The sequence below is a fragment of the Tigriopus californicus genome, chromosome 9 (assembly GCF_007210705.1).
Source record: "Tigriopus californicus strain San Diego chromosome 9, Tcal_SD_v2.1, whole genome shotgun sequence".
NCBI classification, from domain to species: domain Eukaryota; kingdom Metazoa; phylum Arthropoda; class Copepoda; order Harpacticoida; family Harpacticidae; genus Tigriopus; species Tigriopus californicus.
Window position 1 is genome coordinate 13,544,146 of NC_081448.1, and position 14,940 is coordinate 13,559,085.

At 42.6% G+C, this 14,940-nt stretch overlaps 1 protein-coding gene across 1 annotated transcript in view; it reads right to left on the bottom strand.

Annotated features, from left to right (window-relative positions):
* LOC131886766 (uncharacterized) overlaps positions 1 to 14,909 on the bottom strand; it is a gene marked incomplete in the record, with an annotated part of 16,236 nt that extends 1,327 nt beyond the window's left edge. Inside the window, 3 exon segments of the mRNA XM_059235164.1 lie at positions 23 to 214; positions 5,281 to 5,598; positions 13,970 to 14,909. Coding sequence (XP_059091147.1) covers positions 23 to 214; positions 5,281 to 5,598; positions 13,970 to 14,612 — 1,153 coding nt within the window.
* Between the last annotated feature and the right edge of the window lie 31 nt (positions 14,910 to 14,940).

A 14,940-nucleotide genomic window follows, 5' to 3' on the forward strand; every position in this document is an offset into this window, starting at 1 on the left:
CGGCCATCTTTACGGCGCCGAGGTGGCCGATCTGGCCTCTGTGGCCGATAGGGCCGATGCGGTCTTGAACTTAAGTAGGACGGTGGTCGAGGCCTCAGAACTGAGGGCACCTTCCAATCGGTGATGGACCCCCAAACGCGAGAAATGGTGCCCATGAATCCACCATTGTATTGTATGTCGTCGTGCACATTCCGACGAATGTTTTGGAAGACATCTGCAAAAAATAACCAAAGACGAGAGGACGATTAATCTCGGTGGACATGAATGATAGCGTTTGATTTGTCAATGTTTCCAGAGGATCTTGGGAAACCCACCGTAGCAAAACCTCGCTCATTCCAACCATTCCCTGGACCACAATGAAAAAACGAGGCGTTCGCCGGTCAATTAAGCCAATGACTCTTGGATCGCCTTGGCATTGCTTGTGTACAAGAGTGGTAGTGAGACCTCAGTTCATACCCTAGTGATGATTGTTTGGTAAACCTAATGATCCGATATCTGGAGGTATTTAATGTTAGGGAACGACAATCATCCCCGGGTGCCTTGTGCGCTTCCTCGTCGATATCCTCGTAAATTAATCAGAAATGCGGTTCGATCAATCCCGAGAGAAAACCAAAGTGCTTTGGTCAAATTGCGGATCAATCGGGATTGGACAAGATTGTCTCCTTGGTCTAATTGACGTCTGTTTCGGCCATTTTGAAGAAAGATTTCATTCTACGTATTCCAGAAATTCCCTCCTCAGCGACCACATTCAAGTTCCGTTGGTGGATCAGTTTGTGCTATTTCATTATTGAACAGTCATTTTTACATTCCTATCACGAGCAATCAGACAATGCCGGCGCATAGGTACTATCCCTTCCCACCACATGCGTACCGTGTACAGTATACATGGATATACAGTATCCGCACTGTTTATCTACTAAGTACTCCCATATGCACGTACGAGTACACTTGTACATTTTAATGACCGGAAAACCGTAGCTTTTTTTTTTATCCCCGCCAAGTGTGTAGGTATCGAGCAGTCTCTAGTATTTTATGTGAAGAGGTCTTGAAACCGAATTTACAAAGCGTGTCGACTTTCACTTAAGGTAATCACTGTCCATGTACGTTGGTAGAACTCAAGTGAACACTTCGCTACATTGTAAGTACATGTATGTACAACCAATACACCCGGTGGCCAAAGCATGGACGCACACCATTACGACGAGGGTAGTGGGGAATAAGGCCTTCTCTGGTATCGCTCTTTCTCGCTCTCCATAGACGAATTAAACTTGAAACTTATTCCACAACTTCTCCAATGACCACCATTTGTCAGGGAGTTTGGGAGAGGGGAGGGATTCTTTCTGTCTTAGCTATAAATTGTTTAGCGGTTAACCTCGGGTTTTTAGGTGGCTAAGAAGACGAACAATTGAACGTCAACCATGCCCGTCATCCTTTCTCAGAGACTTATTCATTCATGCTACTAGAGTTCCTGTGTCCACGCTGATGATGAGACGCGTCTTTTTTATGATGCCTTCATGGGATGATTTATGCTTTATTTGATGTAATTATCTCTCATAATGAGGTTCAATGTGATGAAGATTATTGCATTGACAAATTAGTTCAGGCCTGTTGGCACACAAAAAGGAGTCTAATGTGTGTCTGCTTTGACGGACCATTGAGATGAAGAAATCCATTGCATTTCTTCGTGGACGGACTGGCAATCCAACAATCCGAGCGGGCAGATTTCAACTGCACTTTGACCATTGGGCCACTCGAGTCAAAAAAGGCACGATACAACGTCAAACAATTGGTGGTTTCTAATAATTCGCCAGCTCCTTATTCAATGGTTGGCTTCTTGTCTGCGTTCTTCGATCCATCTATCTAGTGAACCTACCTGCCTTCCTTCCTGCCCTCATGCCTGCCTGCCAGCTGGGCTGCCCTTCTGCCTTCCTCACTTCGCTCCTTGGTTCGTTCGTTTATAATGAATGGCATATGTTTCATGAATTGTTTGCAAGCACCTCTGAAGTCGAGTTCAGTTCAGCTTCTGTTCGTTCTCTTCTGTTCTCAAAGTGGTGCTCATCGAAGTGGAACCTCGAGATCGACTTCGGCGGCAATCTACCTTGCTCACAGGAGCCACTGGCACACCAGCCATAGGTGCATTTAGCTAAGAACAACTTTCTTCTTTTTTAGATACTTTATAACCGACATTAGTAGCTCACAGTTTGTGGTTTTATAGGCACACACGTGAGCTCTGGCGAGAAGGAAAACACATCCAAGCCAAAGTCCAAAAGGTGTTGATGATGGTTGGTTGAGTGGGAGCGAAAATGGGTCGCGTCCTCCTTTAGAGATCTCAATGCCAGGACCAGAGACCAGAGACCAGGGACCAGGCCCATTGAAGGTCACTGCCCCACCAGATGCTCATTCCTCCCCGTGTGCATGGATAACCACCAATCCATAGCGTCCGAATAGCTGGCCAGGCACATAAAATCAATGACTGTGAAACACATGCAACAGCATTCGGCGAAAGATTTCTCTTATGATCGCCAATTACATAATCTGTCCAAGCCAGGAACCTTCAGTTCACTTCTCCGAAGTCCGACAAGGAGCAGGACCACAAGGAGGAGGAGGAGAACGAAACGGCATTTCGCCATCTTTGCTTCTAATAAGCACCAAGTTCACTGGAGAGGAGCACAGTATGAAATGTCCAGGGTGCGTGTGTTCCCTGGCAGTAGCATGAGTAGCATGAGTAGCATGAGTAGCATGAGTAGCATGAGTGGCGGCACATTAGTAATCCTAGGACACCACACTGGGGTATGTTTGGAGGGGCGGATCTAATAAGTAGGAAGTGTATCAGTCTTGGCGTGGTGCAAGCTGGATTTGAAACACTTCAAGAGAGAAAGAGAGAGAGAGAGAGATCCTTTCCCTGTCTGATAGGAGTCAATAGAAGTCAGGTTTTAGAAGAAGGCATTGGTAGGCCTATTCAATGGCATACTCCAGGATATGGTCTCTCGTCACACTTACGTGCTTAGATCCCGCCATCATTTAACGGTTGTGAGTGTCCAATTGCAATCAAGATTAATTAAGAATCAGGCTGCCGATGAATTGTTCACAAGGAAAATGAATTGACAATGCAACTAGCGAAGCTCATCCAGAACTTGGGAAAAGCAGCAGCCTTCATTAAAATGAAAAATAAGCCAGTGAACACTTAAAAGAAGTCAGACAGAGGCGGAGACAGAATCCATTAGCAAATGGGCTAATTCGAGGGTTTCGTCAGAACAAGAAAACGAAAGTCCGTTTGCTCCCTAATAACATCCATGACAAGTGTCGAGAAAGGAAAAACTGTCCGGAAGTTCTCTTTCTCTGGTTCAAATAAATGATCAAGAAGTCAGCCAGTGAAGTGGTCGACTCTCATCACATGCATCCAAGGGGGGTTCCAGTGCAATGAACTTGGAGGAACCATATAAAACTTGGAAGCTGGAAGCACACCTTTGATTTATTGCCGAAAAATTTCGCAATCTTCAAGTCTTGGCTATGATCTTCTTCTGGCCCGTGGGGTGATCACCGCTCGGTGGACGACGTCGATCGACATGGCGATTCAGCTGGAATTGTTGCATGCTTAATTACTAAAACCATTGATTTGATACGCCGGCTGTGGAAGCTCACTGCTCTGTTCGTAGAGGGGAAATGTTTTGATTGAATCCATTCAAGCACGAGGATTTTCACTTCACTCAATGCAAGTTTAAGAAGCAATATCCTAAAAAAGACGAGCCTGAACGAGCCGAGACAAACAAGTCCGACCATCACTTCTCGATATTCGTAGATCGTAACGAATCGAAATCTACAAACTACGTAGCATACTTGCTTGATATTCAACTCACTCAAAAAAACATAGCCCAATGGTGGGTAATAGCATTCGGGTAAAGCTTTTAGCCTCAGAGGACTTGAAGAATCAAGTCAAACTCTCGGTCAAGATTTTCATTTCAAAGATACGCACTCCGTCAACGCAGCGACTTGTGTTGGTAAGATTAATGGCGCTTAATTGTTTTCCAATTGAGCTGCATTGCTGACTCATCCCAACAGGACAACATACAGTGAAGAGGAAGAAATTGTCCCAGAGTGCAAGTAAGCAAAAAATAAATCAACTAGCCCGCTCTTTAGGACTTTGGGAAAAATCCCTCCATAGGAAAAGTAAATCTTGTCTACCATCTCGCCTTCCAACAGACCGACTTGCTGAGCTTATCTGATTCGATAGATTGCGAAAAAAAAGAGACTGATTAGATCAACATAATTGTTCACCCCTGATTGGTTGACACACGTGATTGATCTCCAATCCTTTCCATCGAAAGTGAAATGTCTCGGATGCAGCTCTGAAGTCCGAGCGAGCAAATTTCGATCGTAGGCCATAATTATGTGTATGTGTTCTAGGATTCACCCCGGCAACCCCGATCCTACACACCAAAGGCAGATTTGACCCGAAAAGCCAGAAATATACATACGGTAATCCCCGGACAGATCTACTTACACAGAGTCATGCGAATGTGTGCATTAGACACGATCCGACTGACACTCTGCGGTTGCCGGAGGCGTGCCTCCTGACGTGTGAATCTGAACTGCCCCGACCAGAGAACTACTGGCACTTTGAATTGCTCCCAGAGGTGCTCATGATTTGATCCCATGACCTCTGCCGTCAAACCAAAGTTATGCGGTCAATACCCCGTTCCTGGAATTCTTTATATGGGGTGGTCGAAGGTACGAATGATTCAAAGGATTCCAACAATCTGGCAAGTGGTAGTAGCACGGTTGAAGTCTCATTCGCCTCCAAGCAGGCAGGCCAATGGTGTTCATTTTTCCCCTTCAGTCTAATTTGGCCCTAATAAATGCAGCGAGTCACTAAGCGTGTATTTGAGAGCTGTAAGTGCATAAAAAGACAAGCGGTGTTTGTCGAGTGGATTCATTGCTCTTGTGGTGACGATAATTTCTAAATTTAGATGCAATCTCAGCAATGGACAAAAAACCACTAATACTCCCAGCCAAGTAATGTTTTCTCAGCCATCCTGCTATGTGGTGGTGTCATTGGCCATGTGGATAGGGCGTTTTACTGCCAAGATTGATTACGACACCCCCTCCGTCTGGTCTTCTGGTCTCATAGGCTCCAGGATTGATTCCAAGGTATACGAGATCAGAGATCAGCTTCAATATCCCTCGTTCGTCCAGGCTGCATTTGGTCAATTCAAGCCATTTCCAAGTCAAGAGGTCGCTGGAAACCAGGATAGACCTCTTAAATGAGATATTTGCACTTACTTCTACCTCCACGGGTCAGGAAATTGAAGACGCCTTCCGCCAAGAGATCGCCGTCAGTCCATAGGATAATGGACACATACAGGAGGAACGCGATGAGGATCAGATGAATGATGGCATGGCCGGAGATTCCGCCCAATTGGAAGAAGGGGAAAGTGCTCAAACTGTTCAGGAAGGATCCCGACGTGGAAGTGGAACCGGCACCCCCACCCCCGCCAACCCCGACAGTCACCAACGGAGTGTTTACAACATTGGTTATCGCGGATGCAACATTGCCTGCCCCGGCGGCCACAGCCGCAGCAGCCGCGGTCAGACTTGCTCCTGAAAGAAAGAAACAAAACAATCGGGTTAGCTAAACTCAGAGTGACTTCACATCGCGAGAAATCGAAAGTCTTGTTCGACCATTAGCTTTTGGCATATGCAAAGACTTTTTGCCAAAACTGTCATTCAGAATATCTGATAATGTTTATCAGGCATGTCACCTTGCTGACAGTTTTGAGGGAAGGTAAGAAGTGAGAATTTCAAATAAGATGACTTGTCAAATGCAGATTTTGAGCCTATCTTTAAATCATTAACCAATTTCGTTGTGGTGCACTTTGTATTCGCGCGTTACTAATGTAGTGTTCATGAATGAGTGAACGAACGAACTAACGAGTGAATGAATGAATGAAAAAGAATAGGTGAGATAGTAGCTGTCCCAGGTCAAGAATGATTGTAGTGTCACCAAGGACAACCGAGATCTGTGGGAAATATTTTTCACGTCTTTTGCAGAAGTCTCACACTAAGTGCAATGGATCATTTTGCCAATCACAGATTACACTGCAAATGCCTGGAGGTCTTTGGGAAGCTGGGGAGGAATCTCTGGATGACGAACGTTATGAAATACTCGATTCAACCGTTCATATCTATTCCAAAAAAGCACAATACGTTCACGTTTTTTGTACTCGGGGAAAAAACCTTTGTCAGCATCTTTAGCGAATTATCCAATGAGCAAGAAATGACCGGCCTTGGGGGAAGAATCACGTCCGAACGTTTTGATAGGGTTAAATGAAAACTGCTCGATCCGCTCGGTCTGATTGGCTGGACCTGCTTTTGCTTTTTTTTACTTTTGGCAAGACAAGCTTCTCTTGAGGGAAACTTGCCCCGTTCAATTACACGCTTGACCTATAGGATTTTTGGATGGTTTGTTCCAGTCCTGGACTATTAATAATGATGCTAACCAAAGCTAGCAACGTTTCAGTTAGAGACATGTCCTTCACAAAGTTCTCGTATACCGCCACTTGTTTGCAATATTTCCAAGATGGCGGCACTTGGTCTCCAAGGCAAAGAAGGATGATTTGCAATGGGAATCTTACATCTTTTTCCCTTGGATACCGCACTGGCCCAGATTTTCTTGAAATGAAATTGGAAAACCAACCAATCAACCAATAAAACGCGACTTGGTCAAGACAAGTTGCATTTTTACATTCTCGAGTGATCGCGATTAGATCTGATTATCAAAATTCACTGATCATCTTTTCTCTTTTTTTTGTGCAGAAGATGCCACTTTGTTATTTCATTTTCCACTTGGGAACGCTTTAATTGGGCAATGGACGAGAAAAGTGATGCCTCGACCATCACAGCCTTTCAATTTCGCTTCTTACAAGATCGTTAAGTCCGCATCATTACTTCTGACAGAGAAATGAGCTTGGGCAATATAGAAGAAAAGCCATTACAAGCACTGTTTATTGTGAGCTGGCCACACTAAGACCAAGGTGGACTCTCAATTTCGGATCAAATCTCCTGCCACTAAAAAAGAGAGATTGGCTCGTCACTTAAGATGATCTGAGCTCGCATTTTTACGTAGCTAGTGGGTGAAAGGGTCTTTCTGAATGCTCATTCCTCTTTTAATGGTGAGAACTTTTAAAAAAGACGACAAGGAACGATGCTCGATCTTAATCAAATATCGCCGAGCGATTATTCTTCATGACCCTAGCCATTGGTGCATGAGCTTGAACGAAGTGGGTAATCTTTACAATTTAAAGCTGGTTTTGCCATATTTCTTACCTAGTAAGTCAGTGATCATGATCGCAAAGATGATCACTTTAGTTTGCATTGATTGTAGTTCGCCAAAAAAAAAATAAAGAACGCATATAACTCACATAACTGGATGATGTCAGTAATACAAATAAAGCTAAACAAAGGGCTTGGGGTGAATAAAGGGGCGGAGATGAACAGATCAGATTACATAATGACAACCAAAACTCAGCCTCTTTAACGTGGGTCCTTTAAGCAATACCTGTTTGATGACGTCAGCACAAATTTTCGGTACGTTACTTGGACTTTTGAGGCTGAATAGTGCTTTGTTAAAGGAGTTGTAGACAGAATTGTTCATCTAACATTGCATCGTATAAAAAGCGTCATTCTTACTCCGTAACATACCTGAAATTACTTTTAAACCGTAATAGACTTTTTTGATTCATTTTTATTGATCTTAGTCTTATAAAGAATTGCTACAATTGATTTTTTGATACCTCAGAAAAGTTTTTAGCGTGATCTTGTTGTTGATATTTTGATTATGTTACCTTCACTCTGATGGAAATTATCATCATTATTTTCCTGCTTCAATGTCCGAGCAGTGACCGACCTTTGACCGGCACGTTCAATATTGTGGCAAAATCGAATCTCAAGACAGAGGGTTTCACTGTTTGGAGACAAATCTTGTTCTTTTCGAACTAAGTTAAAGCTGCTACATGTAACGCTTTCGAGATCCTCAAAAGTGTTCCTTGGGCAGCCTTTGCTGTCTCGTCGGGATATTTTGCACAATCTTCAGCACCACATTTTGAGAGATCATTAAAGTGGTAATATGTAGGGAGCAAGGGACACTCCATTGAGGAACACCTTTCCTCAGCCACTCAACAGCATTGCTCGTGGGCATATTCATTTCCACGACATGTTTCCGACTTCTCCAACCAATTTGCGTTTAGTTCGAGTGACGAACTCACCATATATGTATTGTGGAAGTTTCCTCATTAACAAATGTGTGACCGGCCGTGTGAAAGGTTTCTACAAAGTCACACATTTTTGTACTCTTCTAAATTGATTTAAAATTTCCCTTTAAATTTTAGTGCTCGACGCTAATATGGTGTGCTCAGTCTTGCTGTAGTCCTTCCAAAAATTATGTTGAGACTTGGAAAGATAATGAAAAAAGTTAACCTTCCTCAACATTTCACTTCTCGGTGGTCCTGACGATCAACGGAGTCACCCGAAATATTCCAACCCAACTCCAGATGGGCGGCTCGCCCAAAACATACGCTTGTCCATGAACCACTGGAATATGGACGGGGGTGCTTGGGTCGAGAATGGGCATTTCGGAATTGGGTCAAATCATTGCGTTCTTCTTCCTATAAGGCTGGCCTACTTCAGCTTTATATGTATGTCAATTTTCAAGGCAAGCGCAGGACTGGATCAAAAGCTGTGTCCTCTCAAAGCACACAATATAACACAGAATGAATGGACAAGCCGTATTGTGGTAATTGATTACCAGACGACAACTTAATCATCCATTCCGTACCCTTCATTTACTGTGTTTTGAGAGGACATAAGTTTTGACCCAGTCTTGTGATTGAACTGATATTCGAAATACTTAATTGCATTGAGTTGATGCCAGTCTCACTTGAAAGAAAAAGCAATGCATTCACTCGCTTCCAAATTATTAGTTCTAGATAGAGGTCTAGTTCTAGACCCTAGCATCCCCGTCCATATTTCAGGGGTTCATGGTTTGTCGCATTCGTCAACGAGGCCTCTCACATCATATGAAGGTACCTTTTTAGACAATCATTTCTCGTTCATAAGAGAGCCAAGGTATTCAGGGGAAAAAGTGTCTGAGTATTTTTTTCCCTTTTTCCCAGGCTGATAACCATTTGACGAGAGGAAAGTTTGGTAAAGTAGTTGTTGTAGCGTACTACTAGATTTTCCAGAGTGAAATGGGAACGAGGATCGGAGGGAGGTTCCAGTACCCTGTAGTATGTGCTACGTATTCCAAAGGAGCCAAAACGAGGAGGGAGGCCATTCAATGTGGCAGTTCAGTTAAACAGCATCTCTTTTGTCACAAGTCAGCACCAGAGCATCATCCACGATCGAGCTTGGAGCTTCTCTTTTGATTACAAGGGACTCAGTTGAAATACGGCCATTCTGTCTTGTCCGCCTTACGAACTTTTGACTCACGCACTAACAATCATAATCTTGGAGACTGATTTGCGTTTATCCGTGAACACAGTAGTAGTTTCATCCAAATGACTTAATTGTTATTGAAACGTAGTCTTCAGAAGAGCTAGAGGAGATCAAAAGAGCCAGGTTGGTCATCTTCATTCTCACCGTTGTTAAGGCGCCTTTGTGCTGAATCATGTCACAAAGAAATGAATGAATCCTGGGCCAAATGTCGAACATGTAAAAGTCCACGGGGATATCTGTTTCGGGTCATTTACAATTAAAGTGACTCGCTCACAAATTGTTCAACCACAAACAATGGTGGTGCAAGAATCTTCATCTGAGAAATGACAAAGGGTTCAAATTTGGTATTGTCTTCGCCATCCAAGTTCCTTTTTCCTTCGTTAATAGCTTCAGGAAGAGTGAACGGAACAATGCCGTGATAAAGACGCTGAAGAAGCAAAGGAAAGAAAGAAGAAGAATAAAATGTCGACGTTCAAGTCACTCCAGAATTCAAAGGAGGTAATTTACAGCTAGTTTTGAGTTTACCACTACACCATTATCGTTACTGTTTGGAGCTCTGAAACTAGCCGTGGTTTTCGTTTTCAAAACGACACGGAAATGCAACAGGACCATGTGACGCCTCAGAATGGCGAGAAAAAAAAGAAGTGCCTCATCTTTAGCAACTATTCGGATATGAGCTTCACGAACTAAGGGTTTTGAAGTTGACTCAATGGTAATGCATTTATGGACGGAATTTAATACAAAGAAAAGGGCTGCTTGGTTACTTGTTGACATTTAAAAGTGTCAAACGAATTTTTTTAGATGAACCTGAGTTGAACTGATCAATTAGAATATCTTAACTCTGGCCTCTTTATCTGATCAATGACCAACATCATAGCTTTCGGAAAAAAACTGGGAAAATCATCCTTCATAAGTACTCTTCCTTACTTAGAAATGGTTGTATTCAGTTTATCTAAAAAAAATGTATTTGTTTCGGTAGTCGAACTTTGTCTCTAATCTCTTTTGGGCACAACCGATCTGATATAATTGATCAAAACGCAAAGCATGAGACAGAAGTTGCACATCACCTGAAAATGCTCCTTTCAGCCCTTTTTAACAGAATGTCGATTGATCAGTAGTGATATAATGTAAATGAAACTATCATCGGGACATTGTGAATAAGCACAACCTACCTCGGTGTAAAATTGATCGCAAAAAGTAATTTGTAAAAAAATGTTTGCTACACATGTGTTGAACCTGTCATAGCAACAGGGAAATGTTAAGCATTAGCGAGTCTTCCCGAAAAGACGACGGGCCCATAAACCATTGACTTTATGCTACACAAAGTGACAATAACTGTCGCATTTCCATGTAGTTGATTCAAAGAACATAATGCATTCAAAGTTTAAAGTATTCAATTTTCAAGCAAATGCATCTGGAGATGATCGAAATCAGGATATTTTCGTTAAGTTCACGTTTGTTCGCCATGTACAGGCTAACAATGAATCAGTTCCAAGTACGTGAACCAATATTCGCTTTATTGTAACGTCATTTTCTGCTCAGTTTTCCCTTTCACTCGAAATCAAGTCGCAAATTACGATAATTTGTCATTTTTCCTTTTGCTTTTAAGCCGAGGTGATTCAGTTGCAACGCTAGCCTTTTTAAAGTTGGTCTGACATTGTACGCTTTAAAACAAAGATTAAAACTGTTTTCTTTTATTAATTGTCCTTAACGCGCCTCACATGCAAGTCGTTCATGGAAATAAATACAAAACATTTGAATCTGTGCATCTTACCAAATCACTTGTAACTGATTATATTTTAAGAAACACCATCAAAATCGTTCAGATATTCTGGCTATTTTTAGTGGACAGTCAGGGAATCCTCTAATACTGTTTACGTAGGTATATTAGTACCCTAGCTCTCGGAGTTTACTCATTCATTTGTCTTTTTTTAAGGACTTCCTAACTCAGAAATTCAAGACGAAAAATGTTTTCATTTGATTTAGCTTTAAATTCAAACAATGAATATCTTATGCACCAACGAATTACAGTTGGTAGTTCTTGCTGGCCCTTGAATATAGGGTTCATCAGGAATTTTAGGTGTCCAAGTCCGACTTAAAGGATGCTACTGGATCAAAACCTACATACTCCCAACAAATATTTGAGGGGAGCACATTAAACAACGAAGGAGCCTGAGAAAGAAGAGAGTTGGACTTTATTGTTCTAACTAGCCTGGATTCTCGAGGGCTTGACTGTGCTCTCAAAACGCAAGTTAAGCCTCTACGGTCAATACAATTGACCCTAAATCCTGGATTGGGACAAAGCTCAAGAATGCTTTTGAAAACGTACAGTACTAGATACCTTTCGTACCTTCTCTGAACACTGTAGAATCCCAACCTTTGCAACCTCTCCCGATACGAGAGCTCTCTCTTATCCTCAATGTTCCTAATAAAACATCGTTGGACCTGCTCCAGCTTTTGCAAACCTGCTGAACTAATTGGAGCCCAAATGGGAGAGGCATATTTAAGATGCGGCTGAACAATCGACTTGTACAGAGTTAGCATCGTGATACTATCTCTGGACTTAAATGTGCGATATATCCAACCACATGTTTGAAAAGCTTTACCAACTTTCAACTGGATATGCTCATCGAACTTTCCATTATCTTGGAGGACTACACCTAAATCCTTCATGGATGAGACCTGCTCAATGTCCTTACCTTCATCATCTAATAGTGGAGTGTCTAATGGCGTCAACCCAAAGGTCATTGAGCGGAATTTCATTCCATTCAGTGCCATGTTTCTTGCTGCAACCCAGAAGTAGATTTGGTCTAGGACCTCTAACAGACAACCAGAGTTCTGACCGTTCCTACCAAATACCAATTTTGTATCATCAGCATAAGAAGAGATACTGACATTACTACTAACAAGCTTCTGAAGCGGAGCAATGAAGGTAATGAAAAGGAGAGGACCCAAAATGGAGCCCTGAGGGACGTCCGACTTAACATCATGTACGTCACTAAGGAATCCCTCAACCTTAACTAATTGTTTCCTACCACAAATGAAACTTCTTAGCCAATTGAGAACCTTGTCTTGGGTCCCAATCTCATGGAGCCTGTTAACTAAAGGGCCATGATCTACCTTGTCAAAGGCCTTGGCAAAGTCGAGATAAACTACATCGACTGATTCATGGCTCTCCAGTCCCTCAATATCCTGCTCTATATGCTCAATCAGTTGGGTAACCGTGCTAAAATGTGCTCGGAGCCCATGCTGTCTAGGAGGAAGGACTTCATGGATATCAGGAAATTCAACAAGTTTGAACTTCATGATCTTCTCAAACTCCTTCGCAATATTCGAAGTGAGAGAAATTGGCCTATAGTAACTGGAGAGTGACGCATCTCCCCCTTTGAAAATTGGAACCACATGAGCTACCTTCAGAGAAGAGGGGAACTTGCCTTGGTCCAAGATGCAACGCATCAATTACGAGAAAACAGGAGCAAGAACCTGGGAGCATCTCATCAGAAACTGAGAGGTCCACCCATCAGGGCCAGGGGAGCTCGAGAGTCTCAAGTCCCTGATGGCCTCTAAAGTATCCTGATCTGTGACTACGAGATCATCTAAATGCTCAACTTGACAAGCCTTGCCAGTCCCAACAAACTCATCAATAGAGCAATGGACTGTTGCTCCCAAACTCAGTGGAGTTGAAAACACACTAGAGAACTGATCTCCAAGTATGTTGGCCATAGTCTGTGCCATGCTCTCCCTTCAAATATGCGTAAATTAGACTGGTCCCAGGATGTTAAGACTACATATGTCAATTTTCACCTAGATCGAACGACTTGATCAAAAGTTAAACCCTCTTAAAGCTCATTGATCAATCCTTCACAGATGGGCTGGCCCTTTTGTGATTATTGCTTGCGTACCCATCATGTACGGTGCTTCGAGTGAGCCTAACTTTTGACCCAGTCGCTTGATTGAGTTGAAACCACAAACACGTTATTTCAATGACTTGGGACAGATCTCAATAGTAGGAGTCACTTCCAAAATATTAAGCCCAGACCCTAGCATCCATTCCCATGCTCCAGTGGTTACTAATGTGGCACTAGTTGCTTTTTGGATTGGGTATTTTTGGAAGCACTTCAGCCCGTTCTTACTTATGTTTGAAATAATTATAATGTTTTATATTGATAACCATCCTCACGAACTTCAATATGCATTGTGAACAAGCCTCCCGCCAAACCAGTAATTGTAAAGTAACAAACAAACGCAATTTGAAAAAACGAATAAATGATTATTTTGATTGCACCAGTGACCAAATTTGTATACATGTTCCCGTTACAAGGTGCATATAGCTTAGGCAGTTTGTTTTTCTCCTTTTTATGCCCTTGAATCTATTAAATGGTGGAAAAATATATATTGCAAAAATGACATCGTAAGAATTGTTTTTACCTACTCTTCAAATAATGTCTTAATAGGAGAGGCCGATACACAAATGTCTTACCTAGAGATCCAGCGGAAATAATTGTAAATGTTCCCAGATTGATTGCCACAAATCCACTGCGACGGAACGACACTGGGGCTCTTCGATCAAGAATGCCCACCACTTTTGGCAAAGGCCTCCCCTTATATGATGGGTTGAGGGCCTGCCTTTTCACTCTGCTTTTCACGGATCCATCAGGATTAAGGTACTTGCTTTTCACAGCGTCTAAATCAAACGAATCATTAAATGTGTTGCTATGGGCGTTTTTGAACACTTTTAAGCCGAAATTCTTCTGGTCAGTATAGAAAACATCCGTGTAGAACTCATATTCGTCGGTACTATTAGCTGCCATGGGGGGCACATTGGCTTCGTCAAAATACATGTCGTAGTACTGGTAGTAGTAGTCAGCGGCATCAAACCCTTCTGTAGTCGAAGATGAGATAGAAGTTGTGCTGACCGTTGCTGTTGTTGTTGTTATCGCGGGTGGTTGTATGGTGGTGGTGGTAGTTGTAGTAGTTAAAGTTGTTGTTGTTGATGTGGTGGTGGTGGTAGTAGTAGTAGTAGTAGTTGTTGTTGTTGTTGTTGTGGTGGTGGTGGTGGTGGTAGTTGTAGTGATAGTAGTAGTAGAAGTAGTTGTTGTTGTTGATGTAGTAGTACTTGGCATTGTTGTGGTGATGGTTGTAGTAGTAGTAGTAGTTGGCGTTGTTGTTGTTGTTGTGGGGGTGGTAGTGGTGGTAGTGGTGGTAGTGGTGGTAGTAGACGTGGTGGTGGTTGTAGTAGTAGTAGGGGTAGTAGTAGTGGTAGTAGTGGTAGTGGTGGTAGTGGTGGTAGTAGATGTGGTGGTGGTTGTAGTAGTAGTAGGGGTAGTAGTAGTGGTAGTAGTGGTAGTAGTGGTAGTGGTGGTAGTAGATGTGGTGGTGGTTGTAGTAGTAGTAGGGGTAGTAGTAGTGGTAGTAGTGGTAGTGGTGGTAGTGGTGGTAGTAGATGTGGTG